General features: G+C 43.1%; 2 protein-coding genes across 2 annotated transcripts in view; one reads left to right on the top strand and one right to left on the bottom strand.

Moving 5' to 3' along the window:
* The first annotated feature begins 803 nt into the window (after positions 1 to 803).
* LOC139667849 (uncharacterized) lies at positions 804 to 12929 on the top strand. Its single transcript, XM_071547322.1, has 6 exons — positions 804 to 936; positions 3346 to 3696; positions 4184 to 4552; positions 5689 to 5792; positions 6373 to 11982; positions 12863 to 12929. The coding sequence occupies exons 1-5, from the start codon at positions 876 to 878 to the stop codon at positions 6583 to 6585; spliced, it is 1098 nt and encodes a 365-aa protein (XP_071403423.1). The 5' UTR covers positions 804 to 875; the 3' UTR covers positions 6586 to 11982; positions 12863 to 12929.
* Positions 8387 to 18303, bottom strand: part of LOC139667848 (trinucleotide repeat-containing gene 6C protein-like) — a 57801-nt gene continuing 47884 nt past the window's right edge. Inside the window, exons 19-24 of the mRNA XM_071547321.1 lie at positions 18002 to 18077; positions 17789 to 17829; positions 16587 to 16802; positions 15668 to 15741; positions 15039 to 15178; positions 8387 to 14321 (exon numbers count right to left, since the gene is read on the bottom strand). Of these exons, the coding sequence (XP_071403422.1) occupies positions 13973 to 14321; positions 15039 to 15178; positions 15668 to 15741; positions 16587 to 16802; positions 17789 to 17829; positions 18002 to 18077 (896 nt within the window). The 3' untranslated portion in view covers positions 8387 to 13972. The remainder of the gene's footprint in view (positions 14322 to 15038; positions 15179 to 15667; positions 15742 to 16586; positions 16803 to 17788; positions 17830 to 18001; positions 18078 to 18303) is intronic.

Here is an 18303-nt window from a genome sequence, read left to right as displayed (position 1 = left end):
TTGTAATTTGAATGTACACCTCCTGGTACATGATGCTATTTTCGGTTTCCCAGGAAGTAAAAGTAATGAGATTTTGATATAAAAATCCAATAAAATAATTATATTATAAGCTAAAAGTCAAAAATGTTTTTTTTTTTTTTTTTTTTTTCATTTCAGTATGACTTTAAAGAGAGGTCAGTCAAGGCCAGAGATGGGCAACCATGTTCCGTGGAGGGTCATGTCTGTTTTCACTCCAACCCAACACCTGCATACTCTTGGGCCTCCATGGCACATGATTGCCCTGTCCTGGTCTAGGCTATAGAAAGTTTACAATTGATCCCTGAAGGAGAAATTGATCTTTATGCATCCTTGCTCAAGGACTCTTCAGCAGGGCAGATGCTTGCTGCCACGGGGATTGAACTTGGATCTTCCAGTTGAAGGAACTGACCAAGTCACCCTGCTGCCCACAAATGGCTCATTACTTAATTACTTAATCATTACTGCGCTGCTCTTTAGATCAGAAAGGAATGACCTCCCACAGGACATTAGTTTTTACTAATCTAATCCAAGACTTTCTCTCTCAGCGGTGTTGCAGGGCTACAGTTTCATTAGCTCTGCCAAAGGATTTCAAGCCATTTGAGTAGTAAACATATTGCATTAATGGGAACTGAGATCTGATCCATCCACCTAAACTGTGTGCATTTCTGTGTGTGCTTCCTCTTCCTTGAGCCTTGAGGTTTGAGGGTGGAGCTACATGGAGTTCCTCTTGGTCTTCCTCTCTTCACTTAATACCCTTCTCATAATCTCATGCACTTGTGGGTGACGGTAATAGTGCTGTCATGGTTTGCATCACTGATGAGACTCTTAATTAGTGTTTGCAGACGGTGTTACTGAAGATGGCGAGGATCCAGTATGCGGCTTGTGTTTGGATACTGCTCATCACACAGACCAGGCCGGGTGAGTTTTGTTGCGTGTCTGCAGGTGTTCAGGGCTGGTGGTCTCATTATTTGTGTGCTTGTTCTAGTTTGTGGTGTTGCCTTTGTGCTGAACAAACCACCAGTGAAGTACAAATGCGTCATCAGACCTTCCTTTGAATTATTGTAATTGTTTCACTTTCTAACATTTCATTTCTGATGATTTGAGAGAGACAATTAATTGTTAATTGTTAGTTTAGTTCTTATATGGCTCATTCTGCAGAAGTGGTTCAAATTGAGGGTTAGGGTAAAAAATGAAAATTTGTATTGTTTTTCCAAAAATCTGTCATAACGTGTTACAGTATTTAAGACAGACACAAATCTTCTAGATGTACAGTGCAATCTCCTCGTATTTTCATAATCTGCATTTTATTTACTAACTCCACCATATTTTGTCCTAACCGAAACCAAATGTAAAAACTGCTATAAAATAAAATTAGAAACCCAATTAATAATGTCAATTTACTGCATTAGAAAAGAAAATTTTCTGAAAATTTTCTTGGCTTCTCTTGAATTTTTTCAACTATCTTGAATTCCTCTTGAATTAATCTGATTAATGAAACTCATAGAAAAGTCAAAGTACAAAAATTCCCTGTAAAAGTGACAAATCAGATCATATGAATTTGATAGTTTGTGATTGACTTGATATAAATCCTCATCAACACCTCAGCTTAGATTTGTGGTAGATTTTTAACTGTGAAACAACTCAGATCTGTAAACTAACTCAGTCACTCTCTCACTTAACTCACGGTTCGCCCATCTGCCCCCCTAGTGGCCATTAGGAGGCATGGCAATGTCTACAGGTGACGCACACTGAACAGGCTCTGAACTGTGTGGGCTGTTAAGCATCTATGATCTATGTCCTTGATATTATTCCAAATTTTACCAAACATGAGGTGTTTCGGTTGTAAATGCATCATTGCGGCTGAGACACATAACAACCGGTAAATGACATAAAAAGTGCGTGCATATCCTTAATCCATTTTATTTGGACAATAAAATATGGAACAAGGAATAACAACAGTAAGCATGTCATCCCCCATGAATGATTAAGTCCCTGTCTGGGTAAATCAGTATACGCCACCTTGTTCTGAGCTGTAATTGTAGTCTGAATGATGGGATGACATGTTTGCTGTTTAGGCCTAGGCTACTTGTTTGTTGTGGAGGTCCCTCTCAAAAGAAATGGCATGGACCTCATCAGGCTCATTAGACCAAAGTGCACATTTAGAAGTGATAGAAGTGTCCCCAGATGAACCAGTCCCGTCACAACCGAAACATCACCATTTGTTTCTGTTAACACCATCTTGGCTAATTGTGGTCACAAAAGAATTAGCAAGCACGTCTAGAAACCACTGCTTTCAACAGACGCGCCTTCCATTCAGTCAAATCTATTGCAATGAAATCCAATTGATAATTCGATCTTAATTAATATGAAAACTTGACTCTTGAAACCACAGACCAATTTTCATAATTTGGTGGACAGTTATATGAAAATGCTAAAACATAACTCCTCGCCATGTGGCCTGAATGTACATGAATACAGTTCAACTTCCTTGTCAATAACATGGGCATGTGGCTAACAGTGGTTTCACATGACAGACTGGAACAAAGTGCGTGTTTTGGGTGTGAGATGAAAATTGGGGACCGTGGTTTTTTTTTTTTAGATGAAGTTTTCAAATTTTAGAACATATTACAAAATAGATTTAATTTTTCCAGCTTATGCTTTTTAAAATGAGTGAATGAGATATGTCAGTATTGTAAAAAATAATTTAGGTATTACTCAAGTATTACACCCCCAAATATGTATAATGTTTGGGGGTGTAATACTTGAGTAATACCTAAATAATACCTAAATTATTATTTTTTTTATAATGGGGACAGTTGCCTCCCAATAGAGAGCAGGGTATAAGTGTTGATTTTGAACCAATTGGCCTTATTTTTGTCACTATTTTTGTCTTGGATTATATTACATCACAAAATTATATAATAATGTATAATAATATATGATTGAAAGCTTTTATTATTTAATTTAGTACTTTTCTTGGAGGGGGATTGCAGTTTCAACCATTTCTATAGAAGGCCTCATTACTCATTGAAAATGTAATGTTAATCCACTAGCCAGTAATTTGTTTACTTTTGCATTATTTAAATGGAGTATTATAATATTCATACTGGAATTTGAATGGTTTCATCACCATTGACCACCATGACTAACTGTTATTTCAACTTGTGCAAAATACTTATGAAATCACAACAAAAAAGCCCCTTTTCTTTTTATACACATGAATAGATTGTTAATTTTTTGTAGCCAAATCTGTAATACCATTACACATAATCGGTATTCCCCAGCCCTGCTTGTGTGACATTTCCCTTTTGTTGTTCTTCTGCCTAGTATGCGGTGACATTCGGTTCCTGGACAGGCACGCGGGGGAGTCCGTGGTCCTTCCCTGTGCGTCCGAGGAGACCGGCCCCGCACCCTTGGGCGTCTACCTGAAGCGCTCTTGGCTGCGTCCCGGCGATGTGCTGTTCATGCTCGCCAACACCAAGTTCTCCGCGCACAACAGTGACGACGACAAGCGCGTCGCTGTCGAGGGAGACCCCAGCAGCCGCTGGCTGAACGTGACCATCTCCCAGCTGAGGGTCACCGACACAGACCGCTACTACTGTGAGTTCGTGGTGGAAGGCTCTCCCGAGGACAGGAGAATACCTGGCAAGACAGAGTTCTTCCTCCACGTCGCTGCTGGTGAGTTTGTGGGAGAGAAACTGCAGTGTCTCCTCAGCACTAATACGTCTGCTAACTTCTTTTACTTGGGGTAAAACTATTCTTCAAAAAGGATGTAAATATTTGCAGTATTTGCTCTCACCTGATCCTCACACATCCTCAAGTCATAACTTGAAAACAAAGCTCATCAGCTGATCTTGAAAGGTCATCTTTCCACACCCACTCACTCACTGTCTATTTTTCCCATGACTCACTTGGGACAGTTGCTTTGCTTATGTTTATGTCCTCTTAACCGAGTTGTCAGATTTAGCCCGGCCACATGTTTCCTCATCTAATCACTCATCCCCCCTCTGCTTTCTGATATTCCTCTCTGCTTCCTTGCACACTCCCCCTCTCCTGCCGCCTTACAGCAGCTTCAACACCTCCTAGTTGTAGGCCATATTGTAAGCATCCTTTTTTTTTTTTTTTGTTTTGTTTTGTGTTGTCCCCCTTCCCCTCCCGTCTGGAGACGGTCCCGGCTCGGCGGACGTAGAGCGGGTGGAGGCGTGCGCCGGGGGCTCGGCGGTGCTGCCCTGCCTGCCCCCGCGCGGCGAGGGCTGGGCCGTGGAGGGCGTGAGCCTGAAGCGGCAGAAGGGCGGCGCGCCCGTGGAGGTGCTGTACCACTCCAAGCGGCACCGCGACGCCTCCCCCCACCTGCTGCCCCCCGAGAGGGTCCTGCTGTCCACGGCGCCCGGCCCCCTCGGCATGGCCTACAACCTCACCCTGCTGCAGCTGCGGCCGGAGGACAGCGCCTTCTACAGCTGCCAGCTGCTCGTGCCCGCCAGGCCCGACAGCGGCACCGGTCTAGGGAGGCGAGTGTTCTTTGTGTCGGTGCAAGGTGGGTCACGGCGCGGTGGGACTCTGCTAATTTGCTTTTTTTTCCCCCCCCAGGGCTTTTGGAGATGCAGCTACCATTTCTTTCTCATGTGGCTGTTTTTCTTCTGCTGTTGCACCCACTGTTTCCTGCTTTTCTGTCGCCTCCTCATCACGCGCCTGTTTGTGTCCATCTGTGACAACACACTGACTTGTTTTTGGTTACTTGCTTCTCCTGGTCAGTTGCCAGATTATTTTAACAGGCAAATATCTCTGTGATGGCAACAAAAAATACAGTACAGTATTCTTTTATTAATGGTGGGCAACATCAGCTAAAGCACTGACACCACTGCTAAAAATGAAAAACAGATTTAGCCCAAATTTTCCCCCACAACACAAAAGGGGATTGGGGTAAAATGAACAAAAGAAGAAAAAAATAGCGCTGCTTGGGTGTCTCTGGTACCTTTGACTGGTGCGCTTTGGTGAAAGGAATCAGTCTTCTTTGAGAAAAAGGATGTACTCAAGTAGATTTGGTCATAAAAAAAAATGTATTAACTAAAACATTAAATAGCTACGCGCTGCAGCTACATATTTTTAGAACAGACAATTCAAAAAAAGGAAAAGCATCTAACGAACAGTTTTAGCACTTCAGCCGCAACTGTCTGAAGTGCTAAACTGAGATGTTGGACTTCACACCAGTCAAAGCAAATAGAAAAAAATGACACCTACCCACCACTGATGTGATCTTTATCAATGAAACTCTCTCACTATACTGCTGCTGTATATTCGGTTATATTTTCCAAATGATGATTTGTCTTGAGTATAATGGCATAATGTAGTCAAACTCAGTCTAGAACTAGGAAGGAAGTTGGGCTCAGTGGTTTGTGCAACTTCCACTGAACTCGTCCCACCTTGAGCCATCTTTTAACCACTTCATGTTTCCACAGAATATCAGAATTGCTTTTATTTTCAAGTGTCGCAAGTGCTTCTTGTGTTTTAAGTAATGTCGTCCTATCGATTGCTCAAGCATATTGACATTTGAACGGGACAATTTAAAGAGCGGATTCCAATGCAGTCCGATGCTGTGGCTCTTGTGTGTGTGTTTGCCTCGTCGACCCGCTTATGTTCCAAACCTTTCCCCCCCCCCTTGCCTCCCCACAGGCGGTCAGTGCGGCTGCTCCAGCTACACCACCCTGCTGTACGCCTTGTCTTCAGCTGTGGCGGTGCTGCTCATCCTCCTGGTTGGAGTTGTGGTGATTTATCGAGTGAGTGGAACGGTTCCTTTTTTTTTTTATAGATGTGCCGGTTCCACACGGCGAGAAGAATATGTCTGTCATACCTTTAATGAATATGGAAAATTACTCTCTTAAAGGTGGAGTATATAAACTGAGGTGTAACCAGCTGTCAGGGACAACACATCTGCTTTTTTGGAGTTCGTGCCGGAGCGTTCGTCTGTTTGACTGCAGCTAACCACAAAACCACATCGGTTTCATAATTTGTTGGTGCCGGCTGTCAACACGTAGCCTAATTTCTTTTCTTTTTTTTGTTCTTCGAATTCACTCAGTACGGTAGTGAAATTCCACTTTTTAGTTGACACTGTGCGAGGGTATGTAGTTGACTACTCCTCCACCTCTGTAACATGCTTCCAGGTAGCAATAACAAAACTGATTTGAAAGAGGAAGTGATGCTTGTGTAGATCCAGTCCTTTTTAGGGACTCCACCATGCGCGAGAGAGAAAATGAAGTCAAGCTTTACACAGGAAATCGAGAGTTTGTCTGTTCGCTGTTTGACGTGTCGTTGCCTTCACTGATTTGTTTTCCTCTCCCCGTCTCGGCTGGCTGTCAGGGTAAAGGGCACCGCAGCGTAAAACCGCAGCCCCAGGCGCCCATCTACGAGGAGATGGTCGGGGTGCAGCCTCTCAGTCGAAAACTGGCCCCCCGCCATCTGGAGGAAACGGACGCCTCCGCATACAGCAACTGCCTCGTGAAGTCCCGGCCGGAGAACCTCTACGACAGCTCCAACGGGGGCTTCAGCGCCACCGAGGAGGATCAGAAATGAGAGGAAGACGTCACGCCGTCGTCCCAGTCAGGTTATGAGCTAGACCAGCTCGCCCCAACTTGCCTAGAACTCACTGGACTCAAACTACTGTCAGTGCTATGTGAAGTTTCTACCACACATGGGACTTAGACCAACACCTCTTGGTGAAATGCACAGCGGTAATAGTAGAAAGTTATAACCAAATTCACACCACTCAAAGCACCAATTATACTCTCTACTCCCAGATTTTTTTTAGTTTTTTTTTTTACATTTATTGGGATGTAATTAGTTTGTACGGATGTTTTGTATTTTTTTCTGGCATTTGTGATGTTTTATAAATTGACTTGTGTTAAAATATTCAGCTTTGCTTTTCTACTGCACTTATGTTCAGCATTCATTAAAATGAACTGCTATAAAAATCACTCCGGCTCAAAGGTGAAGCAAATTTACGAGCACAAAAACAGAAGAGGCACTCAGTAACAGCCAAGAAAAATTGTAATTTATTAATATAGTCCGAAAGAAACTCCATAATCCATGGAAACAATTTTTTTCCGGTGCATGTCCTTAACAATCACATTCTATGAGGAGAAAAAAGAACAACATTAAAAGCCACAACTTTGTATCTCAGTTACAGACATTTTTCCTTAAGGTTTTTTTTTTTTTTTTTTTTTCCAAAGTAAAGAGAAAGGCAAAGGCAAAGTACCCCCATTCCCCCACCCACCCTCCTCCCCTTAGAAAACAGACAGCCTTGAAAGTCATGGGCTTTTTTTCTCAGTACAACCCACAGTGCTTTAGCAGAAGGATAAGCGCTCATTGGTTAAGGATTACACAGCATGGCGACGCAATGTAAAGTTTGCCAAAAACATTAGATGACAATGATAGTAATGAGGAGGGTGAGGGGGAAGAAAGAGCGTAGGAAATTTGAGCGAGGAAAAAAAACAAAACAACAACAACCCTACATCAAACCCTGAACCCCAGAGTCTGAGTCAACAAACACCCACAGTACAACAGCGGGGTTCGGACTCTCTCTCCCTCCCACTTGTGCATAGATCATGATCCTTTAAAAACCAGCTTTATTCCTCCACTTCAACCTGTCTTTGAAAACCATCTGTTACATAAGGAATCTCTCAATTCACTGAATACCTGTCAAAGGAACAGACGTGTTAACAGACAGGAGAGATGATTACAAAAAAAACAAACGAGTAATGCACGATGCTCCTGGACTACAGGATGGAAACTTTAAAGAACAAGTCAAACATACAATTCAGATGCATGTCCTGTCAACTGCCTTGTTGACAATCAAACCATTGATCGTTTTGTTTAAATGTAAAGCAATTTCTACTTAGATTTCACGTGTAAAGCACTCCACTTTTTTTAAAAGTCGATTCTCAGTCCTTTATTTGGTAAATATGTAACTTGCTACGAACTTCTTTTTTTTGTAGTTTTAAAGAAACAATGGTACTTTATATTCTGTTAAATTCATAACCTTCAGTGCTTGCTTGGAGTTTTATTTTCTCTGTTCCTTTTTTTTTTTTTTCACACAAACATTAAACTTAGAAATGACGGAGTTGGTATTCTGGAACCCTGGCCTTCCTGAGACAAGATCCATGTCTTTTATGAGTGTGCAAGATAGTGAGCAAATTGCGTCGCTTAAAGAAAACAAAATCACAAATCAATACATACAGAGATAGTCTGTCGACATTAAAAGAGAAATTAAACTTGAAATACGACACAACACTGATCAATCCCAGAGTTCTGAAAGTAGCATAAATCTTCATTTTGCAAGATTTTCATGTCCATATTCATTTGATGGAAGATGGAATTTGTCCTTTTTTTTTTTTTTTTTCAACATTCCTGTTTATAAATTCATATTTCCTTGAACTTCAGACAAATGAAATGCTTGTAAACGACAGGTGGCTTTTGCAAAATAAGAACAGAAAAGATAGGCACCTCTGAAATGAGTCTTGTAACAAACTCACCTCCCCACTTGATCCCTTTCCATTTCTCCATGAAGTTAACATAGGGATTACTAGTCCTTCTACAGCTATCTATGGCCACAGTTCTTTGTTTTTTTGTTTTTTTTGTACATTTTTCTTTTTTGAGTTTTTTTTTTAGTTTTTTTTGAATAATCGGAACAAAATGGTGCAATACTCAATGATAATCCTTGTACTGGATTATTCCACAATAAAAGCCACTATAAGGTAGATAAACTTTTTACAGATAGAATGAAAAACAAAAAAAATCCATTAAGTCCTTGAGTAAACATTTACACATGAATTGTCACCATCTCCCCTCGGTACTTAGTCTCGTTTATCTACGATTAGCTGAGTGAGGGGTAGAAGACACTCAGTGCAACGTTAGATGATAATAACAATGTCTATCAGAATATAGTTTTTGACAAGAAAAAAAAAAAACAGACAAAAAATACAACATACTGAGTGGAACATAACAGCAGGCCATGTGCCCTGTACACACACAGTTGCTTGCGCACACATTCATACATACATCTGACTTTCAAGCACACAACTAAGATGATTTTGCATTTTTTTTTCTAGGATTTTTGTATTTGTTACTTAATGCAATATATTTTGAACTGATGTTCTCTAAAAGCCCGGAAGTGTACTTGTCAGATGGAGGAAAAAAAAAAAAAAGAGAGAGATTACTAAAGACTTCACATTACGTTATTGGCGCTCCTTGATTCAAGTATTTGAGTTCAATATTTTGTTTTGTTTTTGATATGTTTGTGATTTTCTCTACTGGGTAAAGTATGCATTAAAACCAGGTGATTTCAGGTTGGGCTTTTAAACAGGCTAATTAACAAACAAATACACATACAGTACAAGCACTTCAAGGTACTGTAATATGTCATCAAAACCAGAACGTGCATATCCAACTCCACATGAGAAAGACGTAGCTTTCAGTCGATCAAGTATCAGTTTAAACCCTACCCGAATTCTTTCCTTCGTATCACTTATTTGCGGGGGAAATACATATTGCTCATTTTCAGTTGTGTTAAACCAAGACCTTTTAAAGGAAAATGAAAGGTTTCAGAGGTTAAGATCCAAGAAGTCTGAAGATGTGCTACCACACATCGTACTTGCAGTATATATATATATTTATATGTAGTGTATACATATATACTGTTATGTAGAACAGAGCTGTAGAGAGGAGAGCCTCTCGATGCTGGTGCAGCATGGGAAACCCCCTTCACTGTCAGGGTTCTCCAGTTAGTACAGGACGCTGGGAGGTCCTCGGCTATTGGGTCTGTCTGAGCTCGGATCAAGGCAGTTACAGAAACAGGCAATAGTGATTTTTGCTTGTGTGCTGCAGGACTGCAAGTCCTGAAAGGTAGCCTTTTCCCGTTTTCTTGTTTTTGTAGTTTTTTTTTTTTGTTTTGTGTTTTTTTTTTTTTTAAGACGTTGTACCTTTTTGAAATGCGCCCCCCTCCCCTTGGTCCTGCTGATGCAGTTTGAGGAGAGCGGGGGCTGATACAGTGGGCCCAAGCCATCTGGGTCTGTGGAAATGTACAGTTCAGTGGGCCCGCTTTGAGCAGGACACAAACATTAAAAAAAAAGATAAATACAGCATCCACAAAAAGGCACCCCGGCCACCAGTCCACTCCCTTAGATGGTGGAAGTAGAGGCAGATGACCGGAGACGTTTCAGCTAGAAGTGCAGAGCTTTTAACATATTATAGATCTTTTTTTTTTTCATTTAGGTTTTTTATCATTTTTAAGATTTTTATGTCAAACTTCATAAAAATGACGTTAAAATGCGATTTCATTTTTGGTTTTAAAAAAATATGTACCCGGGATTACCCATCAACTGTGCACCGTAGCATACTGGAACCCCCAATTGAGTAAAGATTTTCTCCTTAACATGGGGCATTCCCCACAAAAGCAAAAAAAAACCCATCTCAGTCCTTTAGGGTGTGGTGCTGCCGCCCATTTGTTTGATCCCTCCTGTCCCCCCACTGTGTCCTCTGCAAAGGTTATCAAAGATCCTCCAGACAGGGAAGAGAAGTGCTCTCTATGAAGATATAGTATGACACAGCAAATTTATATTGGCACATGAAGTTGGCATCTTGTACGTGCGGAAACGGGCCCCTAAACAGTAACATTACAAAGAGGCCACCGTTGGAGAAAGGGATTAATTACCGACCCTTTCCCTGCTAATTAGGATTTCGAGGCATGAGGTCTGTGCGTGTTGTCGCACAGATGGCCTTTTAATTTAAGACTTCGCTCTCACAGTAGAAAGGACAGAAATGGAGAGCTGCATCTAGTACTTTGTATCATCAACTCCCCTACCCTGAGATCAAGCTGGACAGAAGTGTCGTCAGCGCAGAGAGAAAGGCCTACCTCCAGCGGAGTGTTTGGAATATATACGACAGTGTTGTGGTGGTTTCGCCTGACTTTACACAAACGGTGGCCGTTTTGAAGTGCTGACTGGAGCGCACGGGGGGCGAGTGTAAGGTGGGGGGGGGGGGTTTGTCTAGCTCTGGGAGGAGTGCTCATTCCCGCGTCAGGATTGGCATGCTGTAAAGGGCCCCAGCCTCTAGTCTTTTGCATAGAAACAGAGCCGAGGGCCTGTTGGTGACTGGTCGGGGGAGGGCTACTGGGTCTGGGTGAGGAGGAGGAGGTTGTAGCGTAGCAGCTAGGCGAAGGGCAGGGGGGGACAGCCTGCGGGCAGGCGGAGCAGCTTGGGAGCGACAGACGCCCACACCCCTGTCTGAGACACCCTATTTTTACACGTCTCAAGATACTACCTGGAAGTACTACAGAATACTGTCCAACACAAAGCATGATCAGTTAAAAACGAATAGACAATCAACAACGGTCTGTAGTATTGATCCTCGTTTTGCATTCAATACACAGGATGAACATACAGAGGCACCTCTGACCAAAGTGTTTCTGCATATGAACAGTGAAGGGCTAGTTCAGCAGCCAGTATTTTGTAGACCACTGCATGTAGACACAAATAACAAAAATAATACATCGTAAAAGAGAAAGTAAAACGATAACTTCAAAGAAGATTAAAACTAAAAAGAACACTGGCAAATTTTCCAGAAATATGACTGTTTCATCTTCCAGCTAAAGTGATCTTTGTGTCAAAGAACTGAGAGATGGGAGAGCGGGCAAGACGACGAGGGTCGAGTGCTGGCAGGCTCGGTCGGAGGAACCCACGTGTGGCCGAGTGCCGTGATTGGCCAGTCTCGGAGGAGCCGCTTCTCGCCAGACTTGAGGGAGGGTCCAGCGGGGGCTTGGTGCCAGCCCAGGAGGAAGTGCTGCGTTGTGGGGGCCGCCGTCTTGACACCCAGGGGACCACAGCAGAGAGGCACTCAGTGGACCCTCCCCCTCCCCACCCCGCCCCGACCGACCCGCCGGCTGACTGACGGGGGGCCGGCGGGCGTCGGGGACAGGTAACATTGCAAGTCTAGCGCCTCCAAACGGAACAAGGCTAAACATTTGGAGTAACAGTGATATTCACTTTGATATTGTTCAAAGAAAACCAAAAAAAAAAAAAAAAATCATAGACTGCAGTTTTTTCCCCTAAGTCCAATAGTACATTTCAGTTTCGTTTCCCTTCATCCTGCTACCAGAGGAACGACGCCAGACACATTTCCAAGGAATAGATACAGTACATAAAAGAGCAGGAGTTTTTTTGTATTTTTTTGTTTTCAATGTTTTTGCTGCTCCTTTTTTTTGATTTATTGGATTGCAGTTGAAGCGATTTGCTCTTCATAAGTGCTATGATAAAACCCTTTGAATTTATAAAAGTCTTAGTCTCTTCTGTTTGTACAGTACCAAATGCAAGGAACACTCGTAGATCTACTGCATTAGGAGAAACCCCTCTTATTTGGTATTGTGCCAGATACCCAGGACCATCCAATCCCACTGTGGATTCAGTCTCTGTTGGGTGTGGCTGTGGCACGCAGAGAGGAAGTGTGCATTGTTGTGTACCAGCAGTTTCAGTCTTTAGCACAGTTTCTAAATGCACAGCTCAACAGCTGCTTCTTCCTCTTTGCAGAGTTTGCCCAACAGTTTCAGGGGATTGGGGGGCCTGGTGGTAATCCAAGTTTTGAAAAGGGGGTAAGGTTTTTGTAGTTCCAAAGTCCTTTGCTGCAATCAACAACAGCAACAACGACAAAAAAAAAAAAAAAAAAAATTTGAGAAAAAAAAAAACAATAACATGAAACCAGCTCCGGTGGACTTTGAGTATGGACGGAAGCGGAGTCTGTGGTGTATATTGCACAATGTAACTGTCACATCACGGTGAAATTGTGTTCTTGTTTACTCCAGAAACTGGTTGACCATACAGACTGCTGGGCTTCATTAACGGAACGGACGATAGACGAGTCGACAAAGCACCTGCAGGCGACTGGTTTCCAAGTTGAAGACGTTCTTCCGAGCGGGAGGATCCGGGCTCGCTGGACGTCGATGATTAGGTGCCACCAGACATACCAGATATACTGACGCACACAAATGAAGACACGCGGTCGACAAATAATCTTCTCTCAGCTCATGTTGCGATAGATATCAAAAATGCGCTTGGATCTAGGCCTACGAACGAAAAGATAACACGCAAAAAACAGCTGTGTCGATCCCTTTGAGAACGCAAAAGAGTTAAGCTGATGATTGGTAGGGCCAGCCGACGTGGCCAGGCCTTCTTACTGCCCAGTGACAAGGTCGGTCACCAATCGTGTCCTGTACCACTTGCTGGCTCAGAGGTGGAACTGTGCAAGTATTCAGCTATTTCTTCAGTTACAAAACAAACTAAAAAAGGCGGCTTGGGAAGGACCTGGGCCAGAGAGCACTTAAGGCTAATATTAGTGCTGAGAAACAAACGTGAACATAACTAGTAAAGGTCTTTGAACCACATCATTGGCCATGGACATGCTGGGAATGGTCGTTTTTAAGTCTTATTTTGGGAGGGGTTGTCTTTTTTTTTTTGGAGGGTAAAGGAAAGTTTCAGATGGCAGCTTTGATTGCTTCTCCTAAAAACACTTCACACAGAATGTCATGTATAGTTATGGAAAAACTAAAAACACTAAAAAGGTTTCTTTGTGTTGTGTCTCGTTTCAGTTTCATTTGTTGTTTTTTTTCATATGATGCATTTCAAGAATATCAAAAGAAAATCCTGTTTTGTCTTCTTTCCACAAAAGGTAAACCGAACAAAAAAGGACAAGGTAAAACAGAAGGACTGGAGTCTGCAGTCTTGTGTGTTGGGGACCCCAGCCTTCTGATTCACAATTCACAGTTCAAAACAGTTCAAATTGATACTGATTATCGCCACATGATTTGCTTGGGTTTTGCTCCTGTTCATATTGATTTTTTTTTCTCCCCCTGTCACCAATGGCTCAGGAGACATGGTGGTGGGTGATTGGTTGGTTAGTGTATCGTGGCATCGTCCTACATGGACTCCCCACTCAGCAGATCTCCAGGCAGCAGGGTGTTGATGGGGGTGGGGCTCCCGATCACGCGGGAGTCATCGCTCGGGGGTCCCCAAAGACTGGAGTACTGGGGCACGCCACCCCACAGCAGGTCGCCTCCGCTGGCCTTGGATCCTCCCCCGCCGCCGCTGCTCCACTGGCCGATCGGGTGGGACTGCGACGCCCCGCCCATCCGGTTTTGATTGGTTCCCGGGTTGGCCTGCCAGCTAGTGGTGGTTGCCCCTAGCGACTGGCCTTGTGCAAAGAAGCGGTTCACCTCCTCCTCGCCAGCAAACTCCGCCAGGATGGTGGTGTTCCCAAGCACACACCTTACAGGAGAGGAAGCAGGGAGGACAACGTTTAGCACTCACATGCCTTCATCTTACAAGGAAGTCAACTTAAAATAGCTCTTAGAGAGGTTACTGCTTTTTTTTTTTTTTTTTTAACCCAATTTGGATTCTTCCTTCTTTTGAAGTTGTCAGAAAAAACAGGCTGAGAACAGCATATTGTTGAAGCAAATGCTATTGCTTTCTGAGGGCTTGATCACACTAGTATGCTTTTTTTGAGGAAGAAGTGCTGCCTCCACCACATTTTGTGCTGATAATGAAAAGGGGGTCACACATCTTGCACTTGCACTTTGTTTCCATAACAACCAGCTGCAGTGGCTGGCACTATCAGCAAACAGTACTCAGGTACCACGCTGTTCTCAGAAACACAGCCAATGTGCTCCCATACTGACTGTATTGTTACCAACATTTCTACCTGTCCTCTCTCCAATGTCTTTCTGGTTATTGTAGTAAACTGTCAGCTGCCTACATAGCATGAAACCCAGCCTCTTCTTTCTTGTGATTGGTCAGCTACCAAAAAACACCCCTCTAAAAAGTTGAACTTTTCTCAACATTAGAAAGCCAGGGTTTTTTTTCTTCTCCACCTTATGCCCATTTCTCTTTGTTTTTGATCCAAGAAAAGCGGAATAGTGTGAAAATGCCCTCGCTCATACCATTTTCTGAGCCAGCTTGAATATAACAGACTATGTTGAGGCTTACATGTGCAGGGACTTCTGGGCCTTGGCGGCCTCGTCCTTGGAGCTGTAGCGCACCACGGCGTTGCCCTGGGTCAGGTTGAGGTGGAATGTGATCAGGGGGCCGTGCTGCATGCACAGGGTCCGCAGAGTCGAACCATCAATCTGGAATACAAACAAGTGGCAGTTACCACTAACATCACATCTGATTTGGATTTTTTTTTTTTTTAACTCCAATTTCAGTTCGATATTTTATCCCTTTTTATTCCCTTTCTTGCTTTGTTTTCCTCCTTGTTGCATTTTGTTGTCATTTATTTTCCGTTATCAAATTCTGTTTTGTCTTGCTTGTCATCTTGTTTTTTTTGCTTTGAGGTGAGAGGTTTTATTTATAAGACCCTTGTTTTTTTTTGTTTTTATCTCCCCTGCACAAATTCATTTTTTTTCTGTTCCTTTTTTTTTCACTGTCCAAATAAAGAAACTAAACTAGAAGCAACCTGCATTATACAAACCAAAAGCCTCACAGACTTTTTTTTTTACAACAATGTCAGATGTAGCCATTGTACGTTTCCCCCTTGTTACACGCTTGCTGTAGAGGTCAGTTGCACAATGGCAGCCACTGCGTGATTGTGTTTCTTACTGCAGCATAGTACTTACTTGTGGGGTGAGATTCCTCAGCACCAGCCAGCTGCTGGTCCTGTTGGAGCTGTCTGTACTCCATGTGGTTCCCTCTGTGACAGAGATGCAGAGACAGTCACATATGCTGTTGTTAATTATCTACTGTTTTCAAAACCGTAATAAAAAAAAATCACTGCCCCCAAATGCTTATACTATATACATTTTGACAAATAGGAAGCGAGAAAAGGAAACAGTATCACTGCTTTTCGTCATCTGTGGTCTGTTGCAACACACACACACACTTCTCAGCTGCTCTGTAGGTGTAGTCCTAAAGCGTGGCTTCAAATTTAAAAATCAGTGTGACCTTAAATGTGCCATGTCAAAACAAGGTCACACACCAAATGTCTACAGGTTTCTAGCAGAGCCGGTAAACCGCAAGATGTCAGTTTGACAAGAGAACTCAGCAGGGTGTGTCCCCCCAGCCTTCATATAGCAACCGTACTGAGTGTAGAATAGCAGCTGTGTACTAAACCACACCTACGCGGTCTCAATCACGCCCGTGTTTTGATGGTAAGATATAATATGGTGAGACTGAGATCTGTTGCTTTTGTTTGTTGAAAATCTTAAATTTCAGAAACTGGAGAATATGCTTGATTGTTTTAATCTCCTTATTGTAAATAATAGATTTTATAATTGGGTTTCAATTACATAATTTAAGTAGAAGTTATGGGCTGGTTTTCCAAGGCCAGGTTAGCAGTAACACAATGGACTAAAGATGATATAATAATGTTAGGACATTTTAGGGAAACCTAGTCCTGTAAGGAGGGACACTTCAGAGTGAAATCTATTTTTTAAGGGGCAACAACCTGAGGATGGTAACTAGGTGACTAGATAAATGTATCAGTGTTCAAAAACTAAAGCCTTAAAGTGCAGACTGGTTTGGAGCAGAGGAGCTCACCGGAGGAGTAGGAGCTGCTCCAGCCTTGGGCCAGGCCCAGCGAGTTGCCTCCCCAAGTGGAGGAGGGCTTGGGGTTGGTGAGGCCTGGCGGGGGCCGGGACGGGGCCGTGTTGCTGCGGGGCCCCTGGGGGACCTTCCACAGCTCGTGGGACAGAGAGGCCTGGCTGTGGGAGATGGGCCCCGGGGACCAGGTGGACTTCATGTCGGACAGTTTACCTTTATATGGGGAGAAAGACGAGGAGAGATGAGAGAGAATAACACACACACATGCTACAGAGGGAGATGTGTGGTTACAATTTGAAGCTTTCAGTTGGTAGGCTTATGTGGTTCACTGGTTTCTTTCTATCATGGGCTAGAAAGTAGATGTGCTGTAGATTAAAAAAAAAAGACCCCTGGAGGTTTTCGCTTATTGATAAACTGGCCAGCTACAACAATGATCACATCACTTTCACAGATTATACAAATGTATCAATTGTATAAAAAGGATGTCATGGGGTCAGAAGAGGACATTCACGAACATGTTCCTCTAATTAGTTTAAGCTGCAATGGGCCACAAGATTTCATAAAAAAAATTGTATTCTTCTCATGCTAAATTTCAAAATGTCTGAGAATGGGATTAAAAATTCAGTGCATCTACCCTAATTTTATAAATCTTTTTGTTTCAACAGTGAAGTACAATTCAGCCATTCAATGATACCACTCAGTTGCATGAGACGCATGAGGAAGGTAAGCCTACTTTCACATCAGTTAACACACACGCATGCAAGGCCTGCACAACTTACAGGGGAAATACAGAAATCGCATAAACTACAGTTCCAAACTGTATGACGCTGTCATTTTTTTCTCTCAAAAGTGTTTCAAGTAGTGAATATATGCCCTAAAACACACACACACACACACACACACACACACACAGGATTTGCTGTAAAGGCCAACTAGGGCGAGGCTTGGGTTTTTTGGGTTGGGTCAAAAGAGGCAGAGCACACGGTTGAAGGTCAAGTTAAGTTGACGCTTGCTTTCTTAGTATCCACAACACCTAGATGCGCTGAAGGTAGGTGAGGCTCGGATGGTGCGGGATCAGTTAAACAGGTCAGGGTTTGGGTGAGGCTTGGGGTGTGTAGGGACCTGAGGAAGTGTGGTGTCAGGGTTCCCATGTTGGGTGAGGGAGGGTTCAGCAGGTGGAGGGACGAGGCTCACTGCACCTGAGCCGTCTACGTCAGCGGAGGACAGACTGAAAGAGCTATAAGAGCTAACCCTAACCCTATATAAAAGGCTGCTGATTCACAATAGAACCATCCATTTCATGAAGGGGACATGTCAAAGTTATGAAAAAACAAGGTAATGTTTTGTTCTACCCCGGGTAGGGGTACAACAAAAACGAAGGCCCTTTTTGAGGGTTTGTTCCTGCACTACTAGAGTAGCCACTGACTGGCCAGTCACTGCTGGTGGGAGGGACAGAGCCATTCTGAAGTGGCGGAGCTGGGGAAGAGGCTACAGTGGTAGCAGTGCTGTGACCGAAGACAGAGACATAAACAACTTCATGTCAGCATCAGTGGAAGTATAAGTATCAGGGGCTTGTGGTGTAGAATCAGTAACACAGGGTCATTTGGACTAAATATAAGAGAGTCTTATTGTAAAGGGAATGTCTTTAGAGTAACATAAGAGTCTTGGATTTCTACTCCTCTCCCTGTCATCCCCCTTTACATCCCAGCGCCGT

The sequence above is a fragment of the Centroberyx affinis genome, unplaced genomic scaffold (genome assembly GCF_046629955.1).
Source record: "Centroberyx affinis isolate AG114_WGS23_722 - 3 ecotype Tasmania unplaced genomic scaffold, CSIRO-AGI_Caff_v1 ptg005815l_1, whole genome shotgun sequence".
NCBI lineage: Eukaryota > Metazoa > Chordata > Actinopteri > Beryciformes > Berycidae > Centroberyx > Centroberyx affinis.
The sequence above is the reverse complement of the archived record's forward strand: the minus strand, read 5'-3'. Positions and strand labels throughout refer to the sequence as shown.